The sequence below is a fragment of the Lates calcarifer genome, unplaced genomic scaffold, assembly GCF_001640805.2.
Source record: "Lates calcarifer isolate ASB-BC8 unplaced genomic scaffold, TLL_Latcal_v3 _unitig_1931_quiver_614, whole genome shotgun sequence".
NCBI classification, from domain to species: Eukaryota; Metazoa; Chordata; class Actinopteri; family Centropomidae; genus Lates; species Lates calcarifer.
Genome location: NW_026115857.1, coordinates 178,007 through 195,734, shown reverse-complemented (window position 1 = coordinate 195,734; position 17,728 = coordinate 178,007). Strand labels below are relative to the sequence as shown.

The window sequence follows — 17,728 nt, the reverse complement described above, 5'->3', positions numbered from 1 at the left end:
TTTTACAGTATATTCCTAAATTTGTTTCAGTTCGTTATACATTTGCCTTTTTGTCATGTTGCCTTTACCTCTTGCAGCCTGTTAGGCTGTCTGATCTCAGAGGAAGGCTGTTCTTCTCTGGCCTCAGCTCTGAGATCCAACCCCTCCCATCTGAGAGAGCTTGACCTGAGCTACAATCATCCAGGAGACTCAGGAGTGAAGCTGCTGTCTGCTGGAGTGAGGAGTCGACACTGTTCACTGGAGACTCTCAGGTCAGATCAAGTCACAGTTTGTTTTAAATGATGTCTGAAATGTAACAAATATGAACTCAGTCTAATAAACTAAAGCTCATTCATGTTTTGATGAACTGTGATTTAGATTCTTACAGGTTTGTTAATGACTCGTTCAATCAGAACAATAAAGATTTTAGTCAGTCCTGAGGCAAGATCATACTTCAAAAAAACTAACAACTACTCATTAGTAAATATTTAGATGTAGAGGTGATATGGTCAAACTAAACAACAAATTCTTTTTATTTTTGGCCCAGAGATAAAATGCAGGTCTATTATTTCCTCATTAGCTGAGTAACAAACTGAGACCTTTGTCATCTCTGATTGTTGTTTGGTCCAGTCTCAATATTTAAGATGATTACAATTTAACACAAACATTGTTTGTCCTTTTGTTCATCATCATCTCTTCAGACTGAGAAGCTGTAACCTCTCAGAGAGAAGCTGTGAAGCTCTGTCCTCAGTTCTCAGCTCCCAGTCCTCTAGTCTGAGAGATCTGGACCTGAGTAACAACAACCTGCAGGATTCAGGAGTGAAGATGTTGTCTGTTGGACTGGAGAGTTCACACTGTACAGTGATCAGGTCAGGATTCATCAACCTGTTTAACTGATGATCATTTAAAAAAGCTAACCAGTGTTAGATTGTGTAAAAAAGATTTTACTAACCTTTAACAGAACTCTCTAGACTCAGACAGTTTCTTTCCATGAGAATTTTTCATGATTTTTTGGCTTTATCTGTGGAATTATTCAATTCCACTTATTCAGTTCCTCTAATGGTGGTTACTGGTTCCTAAACTTGTCTCACCAATATCCACTGGACAAGACAGATGATGAAATCTTTCCTCCATGTCTCCTCCCTGCTCTGACTCCAGCTCCTTTGTTTCTGTGCTGAATGTACATCCATACATACAAGCCTCCATCTGAACAGAACCATCAAACAGTCTGTGTATGAGAGCCATGTAATGTCCATGTTGTCCTGCTGAAAGAGAATGTGCTGGTCTGACCCCCCTCCTCCTTTCAGGGTGGAGCCTGGTGGAGTCCGATGGTTGAGACCAGGTCTGAGGAAGTGTAAGTGTGTTTTTCATTTGATTGATGAAAACAAAGCAGCTTCAAACTGTCAATCAATGATCAGATGATCGATCAATAACTGCAGCTGTGTCTTGTTCTCTCCATCAGATTCCTGTCAACTCACAATCGACACAAACACAGTGAACAGATTCCTCAAACTGTCTGACAACAACAGGAAGGTGACACATGTGAAGGAGGATCAGTCATATCCTGATCATCCAGACAGATTTGATCAGTGTTCTCAGCTGCTCTGTAGAACTGGTCTGACTGGTCGCTGTTACTGGGAGGTCGAGTGGAGAAGAGGAGTTTATATCTCAGTGAGTTACAGAGGAATCAGAAGGAAAGGAGACAGTGAAGACTGTGTGTTTGGAGGGAATGATCAGTCCTGGAGTCTGAGATGCTCTGAGGGTGGTTACTCTGTTTGTCACAGAAAGTGTGTAACATGTGTTCCCTCCTCCTCCTCCTCCTTCTCCTCCTCCTCCTCCTCATCCTCATCTTCTGTCTCTAACAGAGTAGCAGTGTATGTGGACTGTCCTGCTGGCTCTCTGTCCTTCTACAGAGTCTCCTCTGACTCTCTGATCCACCTCCACACCTTCAACACCACATTCACTGAACCTCTGTATCCTGGGTTTGGGTTCTGGTCCTGTGGTTCCTCAGTGTCTCTGTGTTGAGTGTAGCAGAGAGAGTCTCCTCCTGTTATGCTGCTTTTCCATGACACAGTTTTAGCACAACTAACCTCTACTCGACTCGACTCTACTCGCTTTCATTTTTTCATTACAATTAAGTACCACCTCATTGTGGGTGGGGTCATCATTGCAAGGCGACCCAAAACTCATTTGTATGTGCTGTCGTTGTTGCCAGATTTAAAAAATTGCGTATTTGATTCTTGTGAAGGAGTCGCTCTCATGACGTCACTCCCTGGCCAATCGTTGGCCTGCAGTCTGTTGATGACTCAGCTTACTTGGAACCCCGGTTGAGTAGGTACTAAAAAGGATGCAGTACCAGGTACTACCACCTAATGGAAAAACCTAAAAAACAAGTAAAGTCGAGTAGGTGCTGGTGGAAAGGCACCTCTAGAGATGACACTATAACTGTAAAAACAACAGTCCAGTTGTTGTTTTCTGACAGTAAATGACTGGGAGGTTGAAATCTCTTTCACTTGACGTCCATCTTGTTTTTCATCTTTAAATGATAGTGTGACGTCCTTATGTGCTCCATATCTGGACTCTACTGTAAATACAAAGATACACACTGGTTTGTTTGAGGTGTAGTTACTGACACTGACCACCAGATGGCAGCAATCATTTCTCTGTTAGACCTCCTCTGTAACATAGAGCCACTCATTCATTCATTCATTCATTCATTCATTCATTAGTAGAAACACAGAGAAACAAAGCCAAACCTGTGCTTACATTAAAGACTATAATTCCTCACACCACCATTACAAACAGTACAAATATCTTTGTGTGCCGTTATCAACACTGCTGTGTGAGATCACCTTAAATATGACTGCTGAGAAACAAAGGCACTTTTATATTTGTTACCAGATGTTTATTTCTTTCGGTTCATGGGTCCTTGTTGGGGTCATGGCCTATGATGCCTCTACCACACCTGCTACACACAGCATCAACTGGAACGACCAGTCTGGCCCTTTTCAGACCATTGATATTACATTGTTGTCTATACCGTAAGAGGTGTTGCTCCTTTGTTCCATCTTTAAAACTAAAAGCAATTCAGTATTTCCTCTTATCTTGTGGTTTGATAAAAACAATAAAATCAAGCATCCCTACAGCTCAGTCTGAGATATGAGTGTTTTCTGCTGGTCAGTGATTGGATGGATGGTCTCAGCTCTGATCTCAGTGCTTCCTCCACAGATGAAGGTAGAAAGTTTCTGGGAGCTGATGTGGATGTGAGTTCAGCAGGATCTGCCAAGGTCACATGATTCATTCAGGACGATTGGACGAGCTGCCTCTGCTTGCTCTGACTGGACACAGCAGACTGTAAACAGATGAAGTGACGACCTTCAGAGCAAAGGAAACAGTTTGGGTGTTGATGCTGTCAGAGAGCAGGAGGTTCAGCAGTCGTCAGGTTTTTCAGTGTGTCAGAGCAGGAAGCTGCTGCAGGTTAAATATAAATGATGTTCCAGTCATATAAAGGTGCAGCAGCTGATCTTTGAGCTGTGCTGCGGCTTCAGACTGGTTTATGGTTTCAGTGTTTCAGCGTGACAGCAGCCTTCAGACTCAGAGGACTGAGGACGGACAAGAAACAGAAGATTTTCTCCACAGACCTGGTCCAGACAGCAGAGACCTGCACAGTGAAGAAGTTCATGGGAAGAAGCTGAGTAAGTGGAACTTTGATTAGTTACGGTCTCTGATGAGTCTCGTCTTGGACGATGACTCCACAGCACAAAGTCCATCAACAACAAAGACTTGAGAATCCAGCTCAGAGCCTTTAAAACAGAGTCTACAAGAAGAGGCAGAGATTTTCTTTCCTGATGAGACACAAGTCAAATCAGACTGAAGACCAACAATCTGTGAGTCTGTCTTCATCAGCTGCTGCACATTCTACACTTCACATTACACCTGATACTGTTTGATCCTTTAACCTGTAATGAACTGGTTTTTATTAGAACGATGATCAGACTCATAATAAAATAAAGTATTCAGAGAATGCAGACTTCTGCCAAGTGAGCTCATTTCCCCCATATGGCATTGATCCCCTAGCCAAGGAGGTTATGTTTTTGCCGGTGTTTGTTTCTTTATCCAGGAATTTTTTAAATAATTCTTTAAATTCCTGGATCCAGACATTGATCCGGATCACTCCCAAAATCTAATCAATTGGTCCTTGTGTCATTTCTGACCTTCCCAGAAAATTTAATCAAAATCTGTTCATAACTTTTTGTGTAAAGTTATTAACAGACAAATAAACAAACAAACGCTGGCAAAAACAAAACCTCCTTGGCGGAGGTAACTATAAAACCATAGTCCTGATATCAGATCCTGATCTACACGTTGGACTGGACTTTGAGACTCAATCTGTTATTAATTATCAGAATTAATGTTTATTGGTATCAATGACTGTGTTTACCATGGTTACACCAAGAGTGATTGATATGAATCGTTTTTTAACAGAAACCAGTGAGCGCCCCCCGATGCTACACAGTGATCAGAAATACAGAGAGGAGGGAGTCCCTCCCTCTAAAACCACTCTGTGTGGGGAACATGAGAGCCAGACCAAAGCTCAGAGGTGAGATGAGGATCTCTAACTGTCCATGACTCTTCTCCATGTCAGAGCTCAGCACTCACATCACTGCACCATCATTATTCACACTCACTGCTCTGTGTGTGTTGTGTTCAAGCCCAGAGCAGCAGCACTCACCACACTCTGCTGGACCTGGACCTGGACCTGGACCCAGCTGTGTGTCCATGAAGAGCAACAAGTCAATGGATCGTCCTGTTGAATTCAGACAATCTGTTGATGGAAGGTGAGAATTTCAAACTGACAGAAAGACATTTCACAGTAAAAGTTAGTTTTTGTGTTTGAACATATTTTCCATCAGTTTTTATCCAACATGCAGATTTATCAGTTCTGTTTTAGTTTCAGGATCCAGCAGCAGAGACCAGACTCTCCTGAACCCAGCTGTCTGTCTTTAAAGAGCGACAACTCAAAGGGCTGGGACATTAACTTTAAAGGGCGACGTCCATCAGCTGATCAGATGTAAGCTGTAACTGACAGTGAGACTCAGGTTCTTCTAGAAAAGAACTAGTTTGTACGACGTGTTGTTGGACCACGTCTGAAATCAAAGTGTTTCTATCTGTTGTGAACGTCCACACTGGAAGGTGGAGGTAAAACTCCGGCCGTCATAGAGAGGGGGGAGACGTGATGTGGTTTAAATATGGAGATAACTCCTCCCATGTTCAGACAGTCTCTCCTGGAAGACATTCATAGTGTCCACCTCAGTCGTTGACATGAAAAGAGACAGAAACAGTTTGTGTGAAGAATGAAAAAAGAGCTGAGAGAGAAGTTGAAACCCTGCCTACTTTCTGACCTCCACACAGCTGACCAATCACTGAGGGAGGTGGGTGTTTCAGACGCTGTTCCACCATCTGACAAACACCTCTGATGGAGTAAACTGATCCCTTACAATGCTCCTGATTCATGTTTCAACTTTACTCAGTGAAACTTTACTGCTTCATTGTCATTGTTCATACTGGGAGCTGCCCAGTACAACCAGTCTGATACAAGCAGACACTGAGCAGCTCCACTGGAGCAGCTGGAGGTTGTAGGTGCCTTGCTTCAGGGCACTTCAGCAGTGTTGAGTGAGGGAGGGAGAGCTATATGGAGGGTTGGTGAGAGCTGTTGGGACTAAACCAAAGTGAGTGGTGAAGCCAAACACTGAGCTGAAAGCTACAAACAGCTGCAGACTGAGCTGTTGATTCTCAGTGGGATCAGCAGGACTAGTAAACCTTTACCACTACAGGGAGTCGTCTGATTCACTCTTCACATCCAAATATGACTTGATGGACCTTTAGCTTGTGTCTGTCTCTGTGTGGACAGACATAATGTGAGCTAATTCTTCATGATTCCTCCACAGAGTGGACCAGGAGAGCTCAGAGGTTCCCAGTGGTCAGTCTGCCCAGCAGCATCAAACACACCTGGACTCCATATTTATGGTCTGTACATGGACAACAACTACTTTTACATCTGTTGTGTTGACAATAATCTCCATGCTGCACTTTTTAGACCAGTGGATTGTCAGTGTGTCCAACATGGATCTGATGTTTGGCTCCATGATTTTAGTTTGATGGAGTCATTCATATAGTTTTCTGTTCCAGCTGCTGGAGGAGAACATCGTCACTTTTGTGAAGAACGAGCTGAAGAAGATCCAGAAGGTTCTGAGTCCAGATTACCCAGAATGCTTAGAGAGTCAGAGGGAGGATGAGGAGGTGTTGGACGGTGAGGATGAAGAGCAGAGGAGGAGCAGAGAGGAGTTTCTGAAGATCACACTGAACTTCCTGAGGAGAATGAAGCAGGAGGAGCTGGCTGACTGTCTGCAGAGCAGTAAGAGGATTTCTCTAAAGATTTAACATGATGGAGAAATGAGACATTTACTGACGTCTCAACACATGGAGGGAAATATGTTCATATATGCATTCTTTAGGAGGATTAAACTGTCATATATACTTTATAAATCACTTATTGATATTGTTTCTTTGTTCATTCAGAACTCTTTGCTCCAATTTGTCGACATAAACTTAAATCTAACCTGAAGGAGAAGTTCCAGTGTTTGTTTGAGGGGATCTCTAAAGCAGGAAACCCAACCCTTCTGAATCAGATCTACACAGAGCTCTACATCACAGAGGGAGGGACTGGAGAGGTCAATGATGAACATGAGGTCAGACAGATTGAAACAGCATCCAGGAAACCAGCCAGACCAGAAACAACCATCAGACAAGAAGACATCTTTAAAGCCTCACCTGGAAGAGATGAACCAATCAGAACAGTGATGACAAAGGGAGTGGCTGGCATTGGGAAAACAGTCTTAACACAGAAGTTCACTCTGGACTGGGCTGAAGACAAAGACAACCAGGACATACACTTCACATTTCCATTCACTTTCAGAGAGCTGAATGTGCTGAAAGAGAAAAAGTTGAGCTTGGTGGAACTTGTTCATCACTTCTTTACTGAAACCAAAGAAGCAGGAATCTGCAGGTTTGAAGAGTTCCAGGTTGTGTTCATCTTTGACGGTCTGGATGAGTGTCGACTTCCTCTGGACTTCCACAACACTGAGATCCTGACTGATGTTACAGAGTCCACCTCAGTGGACGTGCTGCTGACAAACCTCATCAGGGGGAAACTGCTTCCCTCTGCTCGCCTCTGGATAACCACACGACCTGCAGCAGCCAATCAGATCCCTCCTGAGTGTGTTGACATGGTGACAGAGGTCAGAGGGTTCACTGACCCACAGAAGGAGGAGTACTTCAGGAAGAGGTTCAGAGATGAGGATCAGGCCAGCAGGATCATCTCCCACATCAAGACCTCACGAAGCCTCCACATCATGTGCCACATCCCAGTCTTCTGCTGGATCACTGCTACAGTTCTGGAGGATGTGTTGAAAACCAGAGAGGGAGGAGAGCTGCCCAAGACCCTGACTGAGATGTACATCCACTTCCTGGTGGTTCAGACCAAACTGAAGACCATCAAGTATGATGGAGGATCTGGGACAGATCCACTCTGGAGTCCAGAGACCAGGAAGATGATTGAGTCTCTGGGAAAACTGGCTTTTGATCAGCTGCAGAAAGGAAACCTGATCTTCTATGAATCAGACCTGACAGAGTGTGGCATCGATATCAGAGCAGCCTCAGTGTACTCAGGAGTGTTCACACAGATCTTTAAAGAGGAGAGAGGACTGTACCAGGACAAGGTGTTCTGCTTCGTCCATCTGAGTGTTCAGGAGTTTCTGGCTGCTCTTCATGTCCATCTGACCTTCATCAACTCTGGAGTCAATCTGCTGTCAGAAGAACAAACAACCTCCCAGAAGTCTGAACTGATTAGAGATAAACCTGAACCAACACAGTTCTACCAGAGTGCTGTGGACAAGGCCTTACAGAGTCCAAATGGACACCTGGACTTGTTCCTCCGCTTCCTCCTGGGTCTTTCACTGCAGACCAATCAGACTCTCCTACGAGGTCTGCTGACACAGACAGGAAGTAGCTCAGGGACCAATCAGGAAACAGTCCAGTACATCAAGAAGAAGATTGAAGAGACTCCCTCTGCAGAGAAAAGCATCAACCTGTTCCACTGTCTGAATGAACTGAATGATCGTTCTCTAGTGGAGGAGATCCAACAGTCCCTGAGATCAGGACGTCTCTCCACAGATAAACTGTCTCCTGCTCAATGGTCAGCTCTGGTCTTCATCTTACTGTCATCAGAGAAAGATCTGGATGTGTTTGACCTGAAGAAATACTCTGCTTCAGAGGAGGCTTTTCTGAGGCTGCTGCCAGTGGTCAAAGCCTCTAACAAAGCTCTGTAAGTACAAACAGAACATGTAGAGTTAGATTTATTATCAAAATTTAAAGACATTGCTGTCTTTTCAACAGGAGAGAAATTCATTTCCTTTCTTCTTTAATTCCTTATCATCATCTCTTCAGACTGAGTGACTGTAACCTCTCAGAGAGAAGCTGTGAAGCTCTGTCCTCAGTTCTCAGCTCCCAGTCCTCTAGTCTGAGAGATCTGGATCTGAGTAACAACAACCTGCAGGATTCAGGAGTGAAGATGTTGTCTGTTGGACTGGAGAGTCCACACTGTTCACTGGAGACTCTCAGGTCAGGATGTTTACAGTATATTCCTAAATTTATCTCAGTATATTTTACCTTTGCCTTGTTACCATGTTGCCTTTACCTCTTCAGCCTGTCAGGCTGTCTGATCACAGAGGAAGGCTGTTCTTCTCTGGCCTCAGCACTGAACTCCAACCCCTCCCATCTGAGAGAGCTGGACCTGAGCTACAATCATCCAGGAGACTCAGGAGTGAAGCTGCTGTCTGCTGGACTGGAGGATCCAGACTGGAGACTGGACACTCTCAGGTATGGAGAGGCCTGCTGCAGCCACAGACAATGTCTGATAGAGGAGGAAGAGCTGGAAACATTTTCTCTGTCACAGCTGATGACAGATCTCTACACAAGAGCTTTGACTTCATCAACAACAACAGAGGAGTTTTCTCCTGATTATGACTTCAGTCTCTCATTATGACTCACTGAGTCATACACTGGGGTAATATGGTCAAACCTTCTCGATTTGGTCAGCATTCTAGCTGCAGCATTCTGGACCATTTGCAGACTTTTAGTGCTAGTACGCGGTAGTCCTGAAAGCAAAACATTACAATAATCCAGTCTAGAAGAAACAAAGGCATGGACTAGAATTTCAGCATCTGCCATGGAAAGAAAAGACCGAATCCTAGCTATATTGCGTAGGTGAAAAAAGGCGGTCTTTGTAATGTCTTTAATGTGCTGATCAAAGGAAAGAGTACGATCAAGTGTGACACCCAGATTTTTGGCTGTTGTACTTTGAGAAATCACACAGTTATCAAGGGATATAGTTACATGATCGAACTGGTGTCTATATCGTGCTGGGCCAATAACCAGCATTTCTGTTTTGTCTGAATTAAGAAGCAGGAAGTTTTGAGACATCCAGCTTTTAACAGATGACAAGCAGATCTCTAATTCCCTAATTTGAGAGGCATTATCAGCCTTTATAGGCACATACAGCTGGGTATCATCAGCATAACAGTGAAAATTAATTCCATGACTCCGAATAATTTGGCCAAGAGGAGAAATATAAAGAGAGAAAAGCAGGGGGCCAAGAACAGAACCCTGGGGTACTCCATATTTCACATCAGAAAAGGATGATACAGTGTTATTACAAGAGACACACTGAGTTCTGTCAGATAAGTAAGATTTTAACCAGCTGAGGGCCACGCCAGAGATTCCAAATCTATTTTCCAGTCGGTCCATGAGTATACGGTGATCTACAGTATCAAAGGCTGCACTAAGATCAAGTAATATGAGCATAGAGGTGGAATCTGAATCTAGAGAGAGTAGCAGATCATTTACTACTTTAGCAAGTGCTGTTTCAGTAGAGTGAAAGGCCCTAAAAGCAGACTGATACGGTTCAAATAGATTATTATCAGCTAAATGAGCTGAAAGCTGCTGATACACCACTTTTTCTAGTATTTTAGAGAAGAATGGGAGATTTGAGACAGGCCGATAGTTACTCAAAGACCCAGGATCAAGGTGTGGTTTCTTAAGTAAAGGTTTAACCACAGCTGTTTTAAAGCTAGAAGGAACAGTGCCAATATTCAGCACTGCAGGGCCCAAGACTGGCCAGAGATCTTTGGAAAGTTTACCTGGTAAAGGGTCAAAAAGGCAAGTGGTGGGTTTAGAAGCTAGTACTATCTTAGATAATGAATCAAGACATATAATGTCAAAATTCATCAGAGCAGAAACTCTCTGAGACTCAGTATGATGCACAGCCGGTTCTGCAGCAGATGCTGGAGAAACTGAACTGATTTTTAATCTAATCTCATCAATTTTACTGCAGAAAAAATTCTGAAACTCACAGGCAGTAAAGGGCGAGCAGCTAGGAGCCTGCTGCTTTTTAGTGAGTTTAGCTACAGTGTCAGAAAGAAATCTAGGATTATGTTTATTGCTATTGATTAAATTTGAAAAGTATGCTGCTCTGGCAGTAGACAGTGCACGCTTATATTCCAGAACACCCTGGTGCCACTGGAGATACAGAGCTTCTGATTTGGATTTGCGCCATTTGCGCTCTAATTTCCGACAGGCCTGCTTCAGAGCACGTGTGTCGTCTGTGAACCAGGGAGTGGACCTCTTTGGCTGTTTAATTTTAGTGGTGAGAGGTGCAACAGAATCAAGGAGACTAGACAAGGTTGTATTCAAATCCCTGGTACAGTTATCAACAGAACCAATTGCTGTCGTAAAAGGGGCCAGGACCTCTGGTAGTTGCTCACTAAGAACAGTTAAAGTTGCGGGACCTATGTGTCTGGTGGAAGATATATTAGAGACAATTTTAGGGGGACAGACTAGAGTTGCATCAAATTTGATAAGAAAATGATCGGAGATAACAGATGTGACGGGAGAGATGGTCAGATTAGACACCTCTATCCCACGGGAAAGAATCAGGTCTAGAGTGTTACCACCACAGTGAGTAGGTTCATGTACAGACTGTGTGAACCCGAAAGTATCAATAAGTGCCAGAAAGGCTATATTTAAAGGATCAGAGGCCTTATTTAGGTGAATGTTAAAGTCACCCATAATAAGGATATCATCACTATATGTGACAAGACATGATAAAAAATTTCCAAATTCATCTAAAAACTGTGAGTAGGGGCCAAGTGGTCTGTAAAGTACCACAAGGTTGAGTGGTTGCAATCTATTTCCCTGGTCATGGGGATCAGAAGCTACTGGAGAAGGTTTCAATACTACAGCCTTGAAGGAGGCTGGTTCCTATTTCAGGATACCATTTTTCCCTCAGTGGGTTGGGTCAGTCTCAATGCATCAGTTAAGATTAATAGTTAGTAAATGTTGTCCATGATGTCCTGCCGACGAGATTATTATTAACTGTCTTAATATCACTGCATCACTTTAACTGTGTGTTTCTTCCCTCAAGCACATTACTGCCCAGGCTGTGCTTCTCTCTCTCTCTCTGCTACTGTCTCTTACTGCAGGGTTCTGCCTCCAGAGCTGGAGAGTCTCCTGCTGCTCCCATGATCCAGCTCAACCCATGATGCAACAATAATTAAACATTTATTAGTGTTATTGATAGTGTTAGTGCTATTAATGTTTCACTGTTCTGTCAGTATTATTCCTTTAGCTATAATAATAATAATAATTATTATTATTATTATTATAATTTCTCTCATTCCCCCACCCCCTCTCTGTCTAAACCCAACTGGTCGAGGCAGATGGCCGCCCACCCTGCTCGAGGTTTCTGCCTCTTAAAAGGAAGTTTTTCCTTGCCACAGTCTCCTAGTGCTGCTCATGGTGGGATCTGTTGGGTTTTTCTCTGTAAATCTTATAAGATAAAGAGTACGGTCTAGACCTGCTCTATATGTACAGTGTCTCGAGATAACTTCTGTTGTGAATTGGCGCTATATAAATAAAATTTGACTTGACTTGACTTGACTTCGTAGTTCAGGCCTCTGTTCAGTGTCCACACACTGATAATAACAGAGCAACAATAATAATCCAAATATCTGAGATGATGAAGTCTTTCCTCCATGTCTCCTCCCTGCTCTGACTCCAGCTCCTTTGTTTCTGTGCTGAATGTACATCCATACATACAAGCCTCCATCTGAACAGAACCATCAAACAGTCTGTGTATGAGAGCCATGTAATGTCCATGTTGTCCTGCTGAAAGAGAATGTGCTGGTCTGACCCCCCTCCTCCTTTCAGGGTGGAGCCTGGTGGAGTCCAGTGTTTGACACCAGGTCTATGGAGGTGTAAGTGTGTTTTTCATTTGATTGATGAAAACAAAGCAGCTTCAAACTGTCAATCAATGATCAGATGATCGATCAATAACTGCAGCTGTGTTGTGTCTTGTTCTCTCCATCAGATTCCTGTCAACTCACAATCGACACAAACACAGTGAACAGAGAACTCAAACTGTCTGACAACAACAGGAAGGTGACATGTGTGGAGGAGGATCAGTCATATCCTGATCATCCAGACAGATTTGATCAGTGTTCTCAGCTGCTGTGTAGAACTGGTCTGACTGGTCGCTGTTACTGGGAGGTCGAGTGGAGAGGAGAAGTTCATATCTCAGTGAGTTACAGAGGAATCAGAAGGAAAGGAGGCAGTGACTGTTGGTTTGGATGGAACGATCAGTCCTGGAGTCTGGACTGTTCTGATGATGGTCGTTACTCTGTCTGGCACAATAAGACAAAAACACCTATCTCCTCCTCCTCCTCTCGTCCTCTCCTCCCCTCCTTCTTTCGTTTCCTCTCTTCCTCCTCCTCCTCCTCCTCCTCCTCCTCTGTCTCTAACAGAGTAGCAGTGTATGTGGACTGTCCTGCTGGCTCTCTGTCCTTCTACAGAGTCTCCTCTGACTCTCTGATCCACCTCCACACCTTCAACACCACATTCACTGAACCTCTGTATCCTGGGTTTGGGTTCTGGTCCTGGTCCTCTGGTTCCTCAGTGTCTCTGTGTTGAGTGTAGCAGAGAGAGTCTCCTCCTGTTAGAGATCAGTCCAGTCCAGGATCACAGCAGCTGTTTGGTCATGAACCACTTCCTCTGTATAGTGACGGTTCGATGCTTCTTTCAGCAACAATAACTCATGTAACTCATGACTCACAAGATGGCCGACTGGATCAAAGACTCACATGTGACGTCAACAACTCTTGAGATGTTAACAACCCCAGTTTGAACCCCTGGTCTCCCCACCAGTCAGTTAGAACTGAAGAATCTTTCAGATGAGAGGTGGAACGTCTTCAAGAACCTCGAGAACATCCAGTCATATAGAACTGAGAACGTGACACTTACTATTCATGAAATGAAAGATGATGAGATTGACAGGTGCAGCATCAGAAGTAATGTGGATGCTGTAGCTGAGCCTGAAGGCAAAGCTCTCAATGTATAATCTATGTTCCAACCCTCACCTGTGGTCATGAGCTTTAGGTAGTGACCAAAAGAATTAGATCGCAGAGACAAGTGGAAATAAGTTTCCTCCACAGACCCAGAACTCACTGGAGAGATTAAATCCCATCTGACCTGGGACCTCAGGATCCCTCAGGAGGAGCTGGAAAATGTTGCTGGGGAGAGGGAAGTCTGGAATAGTTTGTTTAGCCTGCTGCCACTGTGACCTGACCCCAGATAAGATGGACGGATGGGTTTAGGCAAAACCTAAGAAATTATCTTCATTTTTCGTTTGTTGTCGTGAAATTCTGAGTTTTCTCATTGAAAATGTTTCCAGTGTTTGTTTAAAGAACACACACACCACAGAAGTCAGTGAAACTCATCCTGCAGAAACTTTATAACATCAGATTTTCATCATGAAATATAAACACACACAGACATCTTTGTTTTAATGCTACATCTTCCCTCTCATCGTCCCCTTTCAAAATAAAACAGTTATTATCTCTGTTCTGCAAAAACTCTAAAGACACAGAAAAAAGAGATTTACACCTGAAATCAGAGCCAGAAGAGGAGGAACAGTTTGTGCTTTCAGTGCAGTAAAGACAGAGTTCAGTTAGTATTCAGTCAGTGCCCTGGTTCAGTCTGTTCACGTGTATATATACTGTATATATGTAGAACATCCACAGAGGAAGATCCACACAGCTTTGTGTTATTTTACTGCTTCATGTCCTGTTCAGCAGTTTCTGTGGGTTTCTGCATCAAACCACCGTTAAAGCAGAACTCTGGTGTTTGGCTGATCTGGGAGGATTTTAACGGATCAGGATCAGTCAGTGACTCGTCTGTTGTGGGTTTGAGTGTCTGAGGATCACTTCACGTCGAATCCGTTCTCCAGTTCAACTTTAATTCATCTCAGATCGATCATTTCATTCCAACATGTCAGATACAGATTTAATGATCAGGTCGATATAAGTCTCTGATCAGACTCTGTATCAGCAGATAATCAATACTGAAAGACTCAGATCACCTTTTTATCCTCAGAGAGTGTTTGTGTGTTTTCAGATTACAGTCCTCCTCCTCCTCCTCCTCCTCCTGGAGGCTGATGTCTGTCTGAACCTCCTTCTTGTTCTTCTTTTGAAACTGCAGAGAAAATAAAGAGATTAAAAACTCAATCAAAGCTCAAACTCCAACAAACAGCAGAAGCTTCTTCTTCAGATTCACATGTTGTCATTGAACTGTCACCTGGTCTGAACCAGTTTCACCTCAGGACGTCAGAGTAGAGAAGGTCACCGTCACATTTATGATCAACAGACTCAGGAAATCTCATTAAAGTCAGGTCAGAATTTGGAGTAAAGACTTTTGACTGCGTCCTTCTGTCTCTTCAGGCGTCACAGAGTCATGATGTTTCAGAGTGAAATAAAGAGCATTCATCAGTCAGCTCATACAAACACCAACATGACAGTGTACGTACCTCCCACTGCTGTCCTCACAGTCTAATGTCCCTGCTGAGCACAGAGACAAGTGTTAGAGTCAGAAAACATCACAGCTGTTCATCAGTCTCTCTGAGAAGCTCACAGCTCTTTACAGCAGCTCCTGTGTCGGCTCGGCCTCTTCCTGTCTCTGACTCTGTCCATCGTCTGTGTCCAGTTAACGTCCAGTAAAATGGACAGAGGATGTAAAAACTGATCTTTCTAATGTATTCAGTGGAGCTGTAACACAGAGACACACAGCCCAGAGGAGGTGGTGTCCATCCTGCTGACAACACAAACACAAACAGACTTACTGCAGCAGAGTGGCTCAGCTTGTCAAAACGAAACTTGAGGTTGGATCTGGGAGAGTTTTTATTTTTCAGCTCTGAAAGTGAACAGAACAGAAAAACATGTGAGTGTTGGACGAAGAGCTTTGACTGTGGAGTGAAACCTGCAGGAGTCCGACTGTGTTACACTGAATATCTGGACGTTATACTGAACCTGTGGGGCTGCGACAGACCAGGAGCGGACTTGAACTTTGACCCTCCACCGCTGCAGCCTGAGCCAGCTGAAGACAGAGAGAGAGAGAGGGCAGAGGACTGACTTTACCAGCTGTCAGTGTGAAATGGATTCACCTCAGCGGCAGAGAGAATAGAGGCTTTTCTCTCTGAGTTCCCCAGTTAATGCTAATTCAAAACTTCCTCCATGTTCAGCGCTGACGGACTCAGATTTTTATTAAGTGTCTGTTGTGAATGAACTCTCTAGATTTTAATGAGAACATCAACACCACCCTCAGGACAAACTGTAACTGTGTGGTCTCACCAGGTGTGTGTCGTCAGCAGGGATGCTGAAGCTGCAGGTGCTGGATGTTGATCTGGAAATCTTACTGCTCTCCTTCCTCATGTGAATCCTGCAGATTAGATCAGCAACATCATCTTTCTGAATGTTTGAATATTTCTATTTTTTGTTAGTTTTTTGTTTGTGCATCGTGAGGGAGGCTGGGGACATGGAGTCTAAGTGGACCATGTCCAAAACCTCCATTGCAGATGCAGCAGGCCTGGAGCTGGGGTCAGAAGGTTGTTGGGGCCTGTTAAGGTGGAAACCTGAGAAGGTCTCCTCGGGTTGAAGATGGGCTTTTCAGGACTGGTTGGTCCAGGTGTCTCCTGAAGAAGTGGACAGGTACTAAGAAGGCAGAAGGGCTGTAAGGAGGTTCTGGTAAACCACTCAACGACTCAGGCCAGCAAAAAGAACCACTGACCCGGACTGGGGAAGGAAGTGGTAGTAGGAGCACTTTGAGGAACTCCTGAACCCAACCAATACGTCCTGCGGGAAGGCAGAGTCTGAAGACTCAAAGGAAGCCCAGCGGCACCAGGTGTCCACAGAGCAACCTGCCCAGTTCCACGCTCACCTGTCCCGTTGTCCTGCCTCTGGAGAGCTGGGATTGGACGGCAGCTCTGACTTCACCTCCAGTGTCGGCTGGCAGCTGTCGAAGCTCCTCTGCTCACTGAGGAGACTGATGGATTCGCAGAATAAAGAGAAACGTGTTCAACAGTCACATGTAAAGTGTCAGTGTTGGAGTTCTGACCATGAGCAGCAGCAACAACACAAACACATCTGAACTCAAAGACAAAGTTACCTTCTCTGGTTGTGTTTCTCTGTTTGGCTGTCGACGCTCAGCAGACGAGGGAAAAGTCCTGATCTCCTCTTCACAGGAGATTTCACGATGCACTGACGTCAGACACACAACACACCAGCTGTTAACACACACTGACAACTGCCACCATCACAGTCATGAGGAGGAGCCATGTGATCAGACTATGACAACTTTGACCTCTGCTGACCTCGGCACTGATGTGTGCCAGACCCCCCCCACTCAGACTGGTGGGCAGACCCGCCCCGCCTCGCGACATGGTCTCCATGGAGACGCTGCGTCCTCTCATCGCCCTCTGAGATGGATGAAAAGGTAGAAGTATTAGTAAAAGTCAGAAACTGGAGTTTTCTCTGCTTTACGTTTCATTTAGGAAAAGAAGAAAAAAAACAAACACGCACCTTGATGGACTCCAGGAGTCCTCCGTGGGCGTGTCCGTTCTCAGCTCGACCCTCCTCCTCTAGACCTGATGTCAATCCCAGCATGCTCTGGGAGCGTCTCTGCAGTTCATCATGGAGGCTGTCCAGCAGGGCGGCCCGGGTCCGCTCCTGAACAAATACACATTCATTTTGAGAATGATTTATTTGGTAGTTTACAACACTGTAGCTGTGAGTCCTTAGAAAATGATGGGGGATCTAAATCTGAGCCCTGTGGAACACCACCAGAGGAACTGCAGTCTAAGGGCATTTTAGCAATTTCCCTTCACATTTACTAAGAAACAGAGCAGCAGGTAGTTAATGATCAGGATTTCAGTTCAGAGGAAACAAACAGAGACAGAGCAGATGTAGTGACAGTTCAGATCCTTCAGGTGTTTTTACCTCCAGTCGGGCGAAGCGGTCGCTCTTGTAGCAGGCCAGCTCTGCGTTGATGAGCTTAGTGAGAAGAAACTCTCTGAACTCTGGACCCTGAAAATGAAAACCAGCAAACTTAAACTAAGATAAAGAGATAAATAAACAAAAAACCTCCAAAACACCAACAGAGCTCTGTGCCCACCTTCTTAAAGACGGCTGGATTTGGGAGGGGCGGGCCAAACTGAGGCACGTCTTCTCGTGCAGTGACGGACACCTGTCAATCACAGCAGTTTCTACTGTCAAAACATCACAGGTTTTCTCAGTATGTCAGTGAAACA

At 44.4% G+C, this 17,728-nt stretch overlaps 2 protein-coding genes and 1 pseudogene across 10 annotated transcripts in view; 2 read left to right on the top strand and 1 right to left on the bottom strand.

Annotated features, from left to right (window-relative positions):
* Window positions 1-14,676, top strand: part of LOC108891314 (NACHT, LRR and PYD domains-containing protein 3) — a 39,429-nt gene extending 24,753 nt beyond the window's left edge. The window contains exons 13-16 of one of the 3 annotated variants that reach the window (XM_051067695.1): window positions 78-251; window positions 8,743-8,916; window positions 12,304-12,350; window positions 12,464-14,676. In XM_051067695.1, the coding sequence (XP_050923652.1) occupies window positions 78-251; window positions 8,743-8,916; window positions 12,304-12,350; window positions 12,464-13,062 (994 nt within the window). In that variant the 3' untranslated portion in view covers window positions 13,063-14,676. Of the gene's footprint in view, window positions 1-77; window positions 252-680; window positions 849-1,286; window positions 1,334-1,441; window positions 3,125-8,742; window positions 8,917-12,303; window positions 12,351-12,463 lie in introns of those variants that run through there. The other 2 variants (XM_051067696.1, XM_051067697.1) reach the window with 2 other exon arrangements.
* Window positions 3,533-17,728, top strand: part of LOC108891313 (NACHT, LRR and PYD domains-containing protein 3-like) — a 56,393-nt pseudogene continuing 42,197 nt past the window's right edge.
* Window positions 13,855-17,728, bottom strand: part of LOC108891315 (rap1 GTPase-activating protein 2) — a 34,826-nt gene continuing 30,952 nt past the window's right edge. For 4 of the 7 annotated variants that reach the window (XM_051067699.1, XM_018688440.2, XM_018688437.2 and 1 more), the window contains 9 exons: window positions 17,593-17,664; window positions 17,418-17,504; window positions 17,001-17,147; window positions 16,793-16,897; window positions 16,588-16,679; window positions 16,360-16,464; window positions 15,774-15,861; window positions 15,453-15,519; window positions 13,855-15,336 (listed from right to left, as the gene is read on the bottom strand). In XM_051067699.1, coding sequence (XP_050923656.1) covers window positions 15,023-15,336; window positions 15,453-15,519; window positions 15,774-15,861; window positions 16,360-16,464; window positions 16,588-16,679; window positions 16,793-16,897; window positions 17,001-17,147; window positions 17,418-17,504; window positions 17,593-17,664 — 1,077 coding nt within the window. In that variant the 3' untranslated portion in view covers window positions 13,855-15,022. The remainder of the gene's footprint in view (window positions 15,337-15,452; window positions 15,520-15,773; window positions 15,862-16,359; window positions 16,465-16,587; window positions 16,680-16,792; window positions 16,898-17,000; window positions 17,148-17,417; window positions 17,505-17,592; window positions 17,665-17,728) is intronic. The other 3 variants (XM_018688443.2, XM_018688444.2, XR_001962292.2) reach the window with 3 other exon arrangements.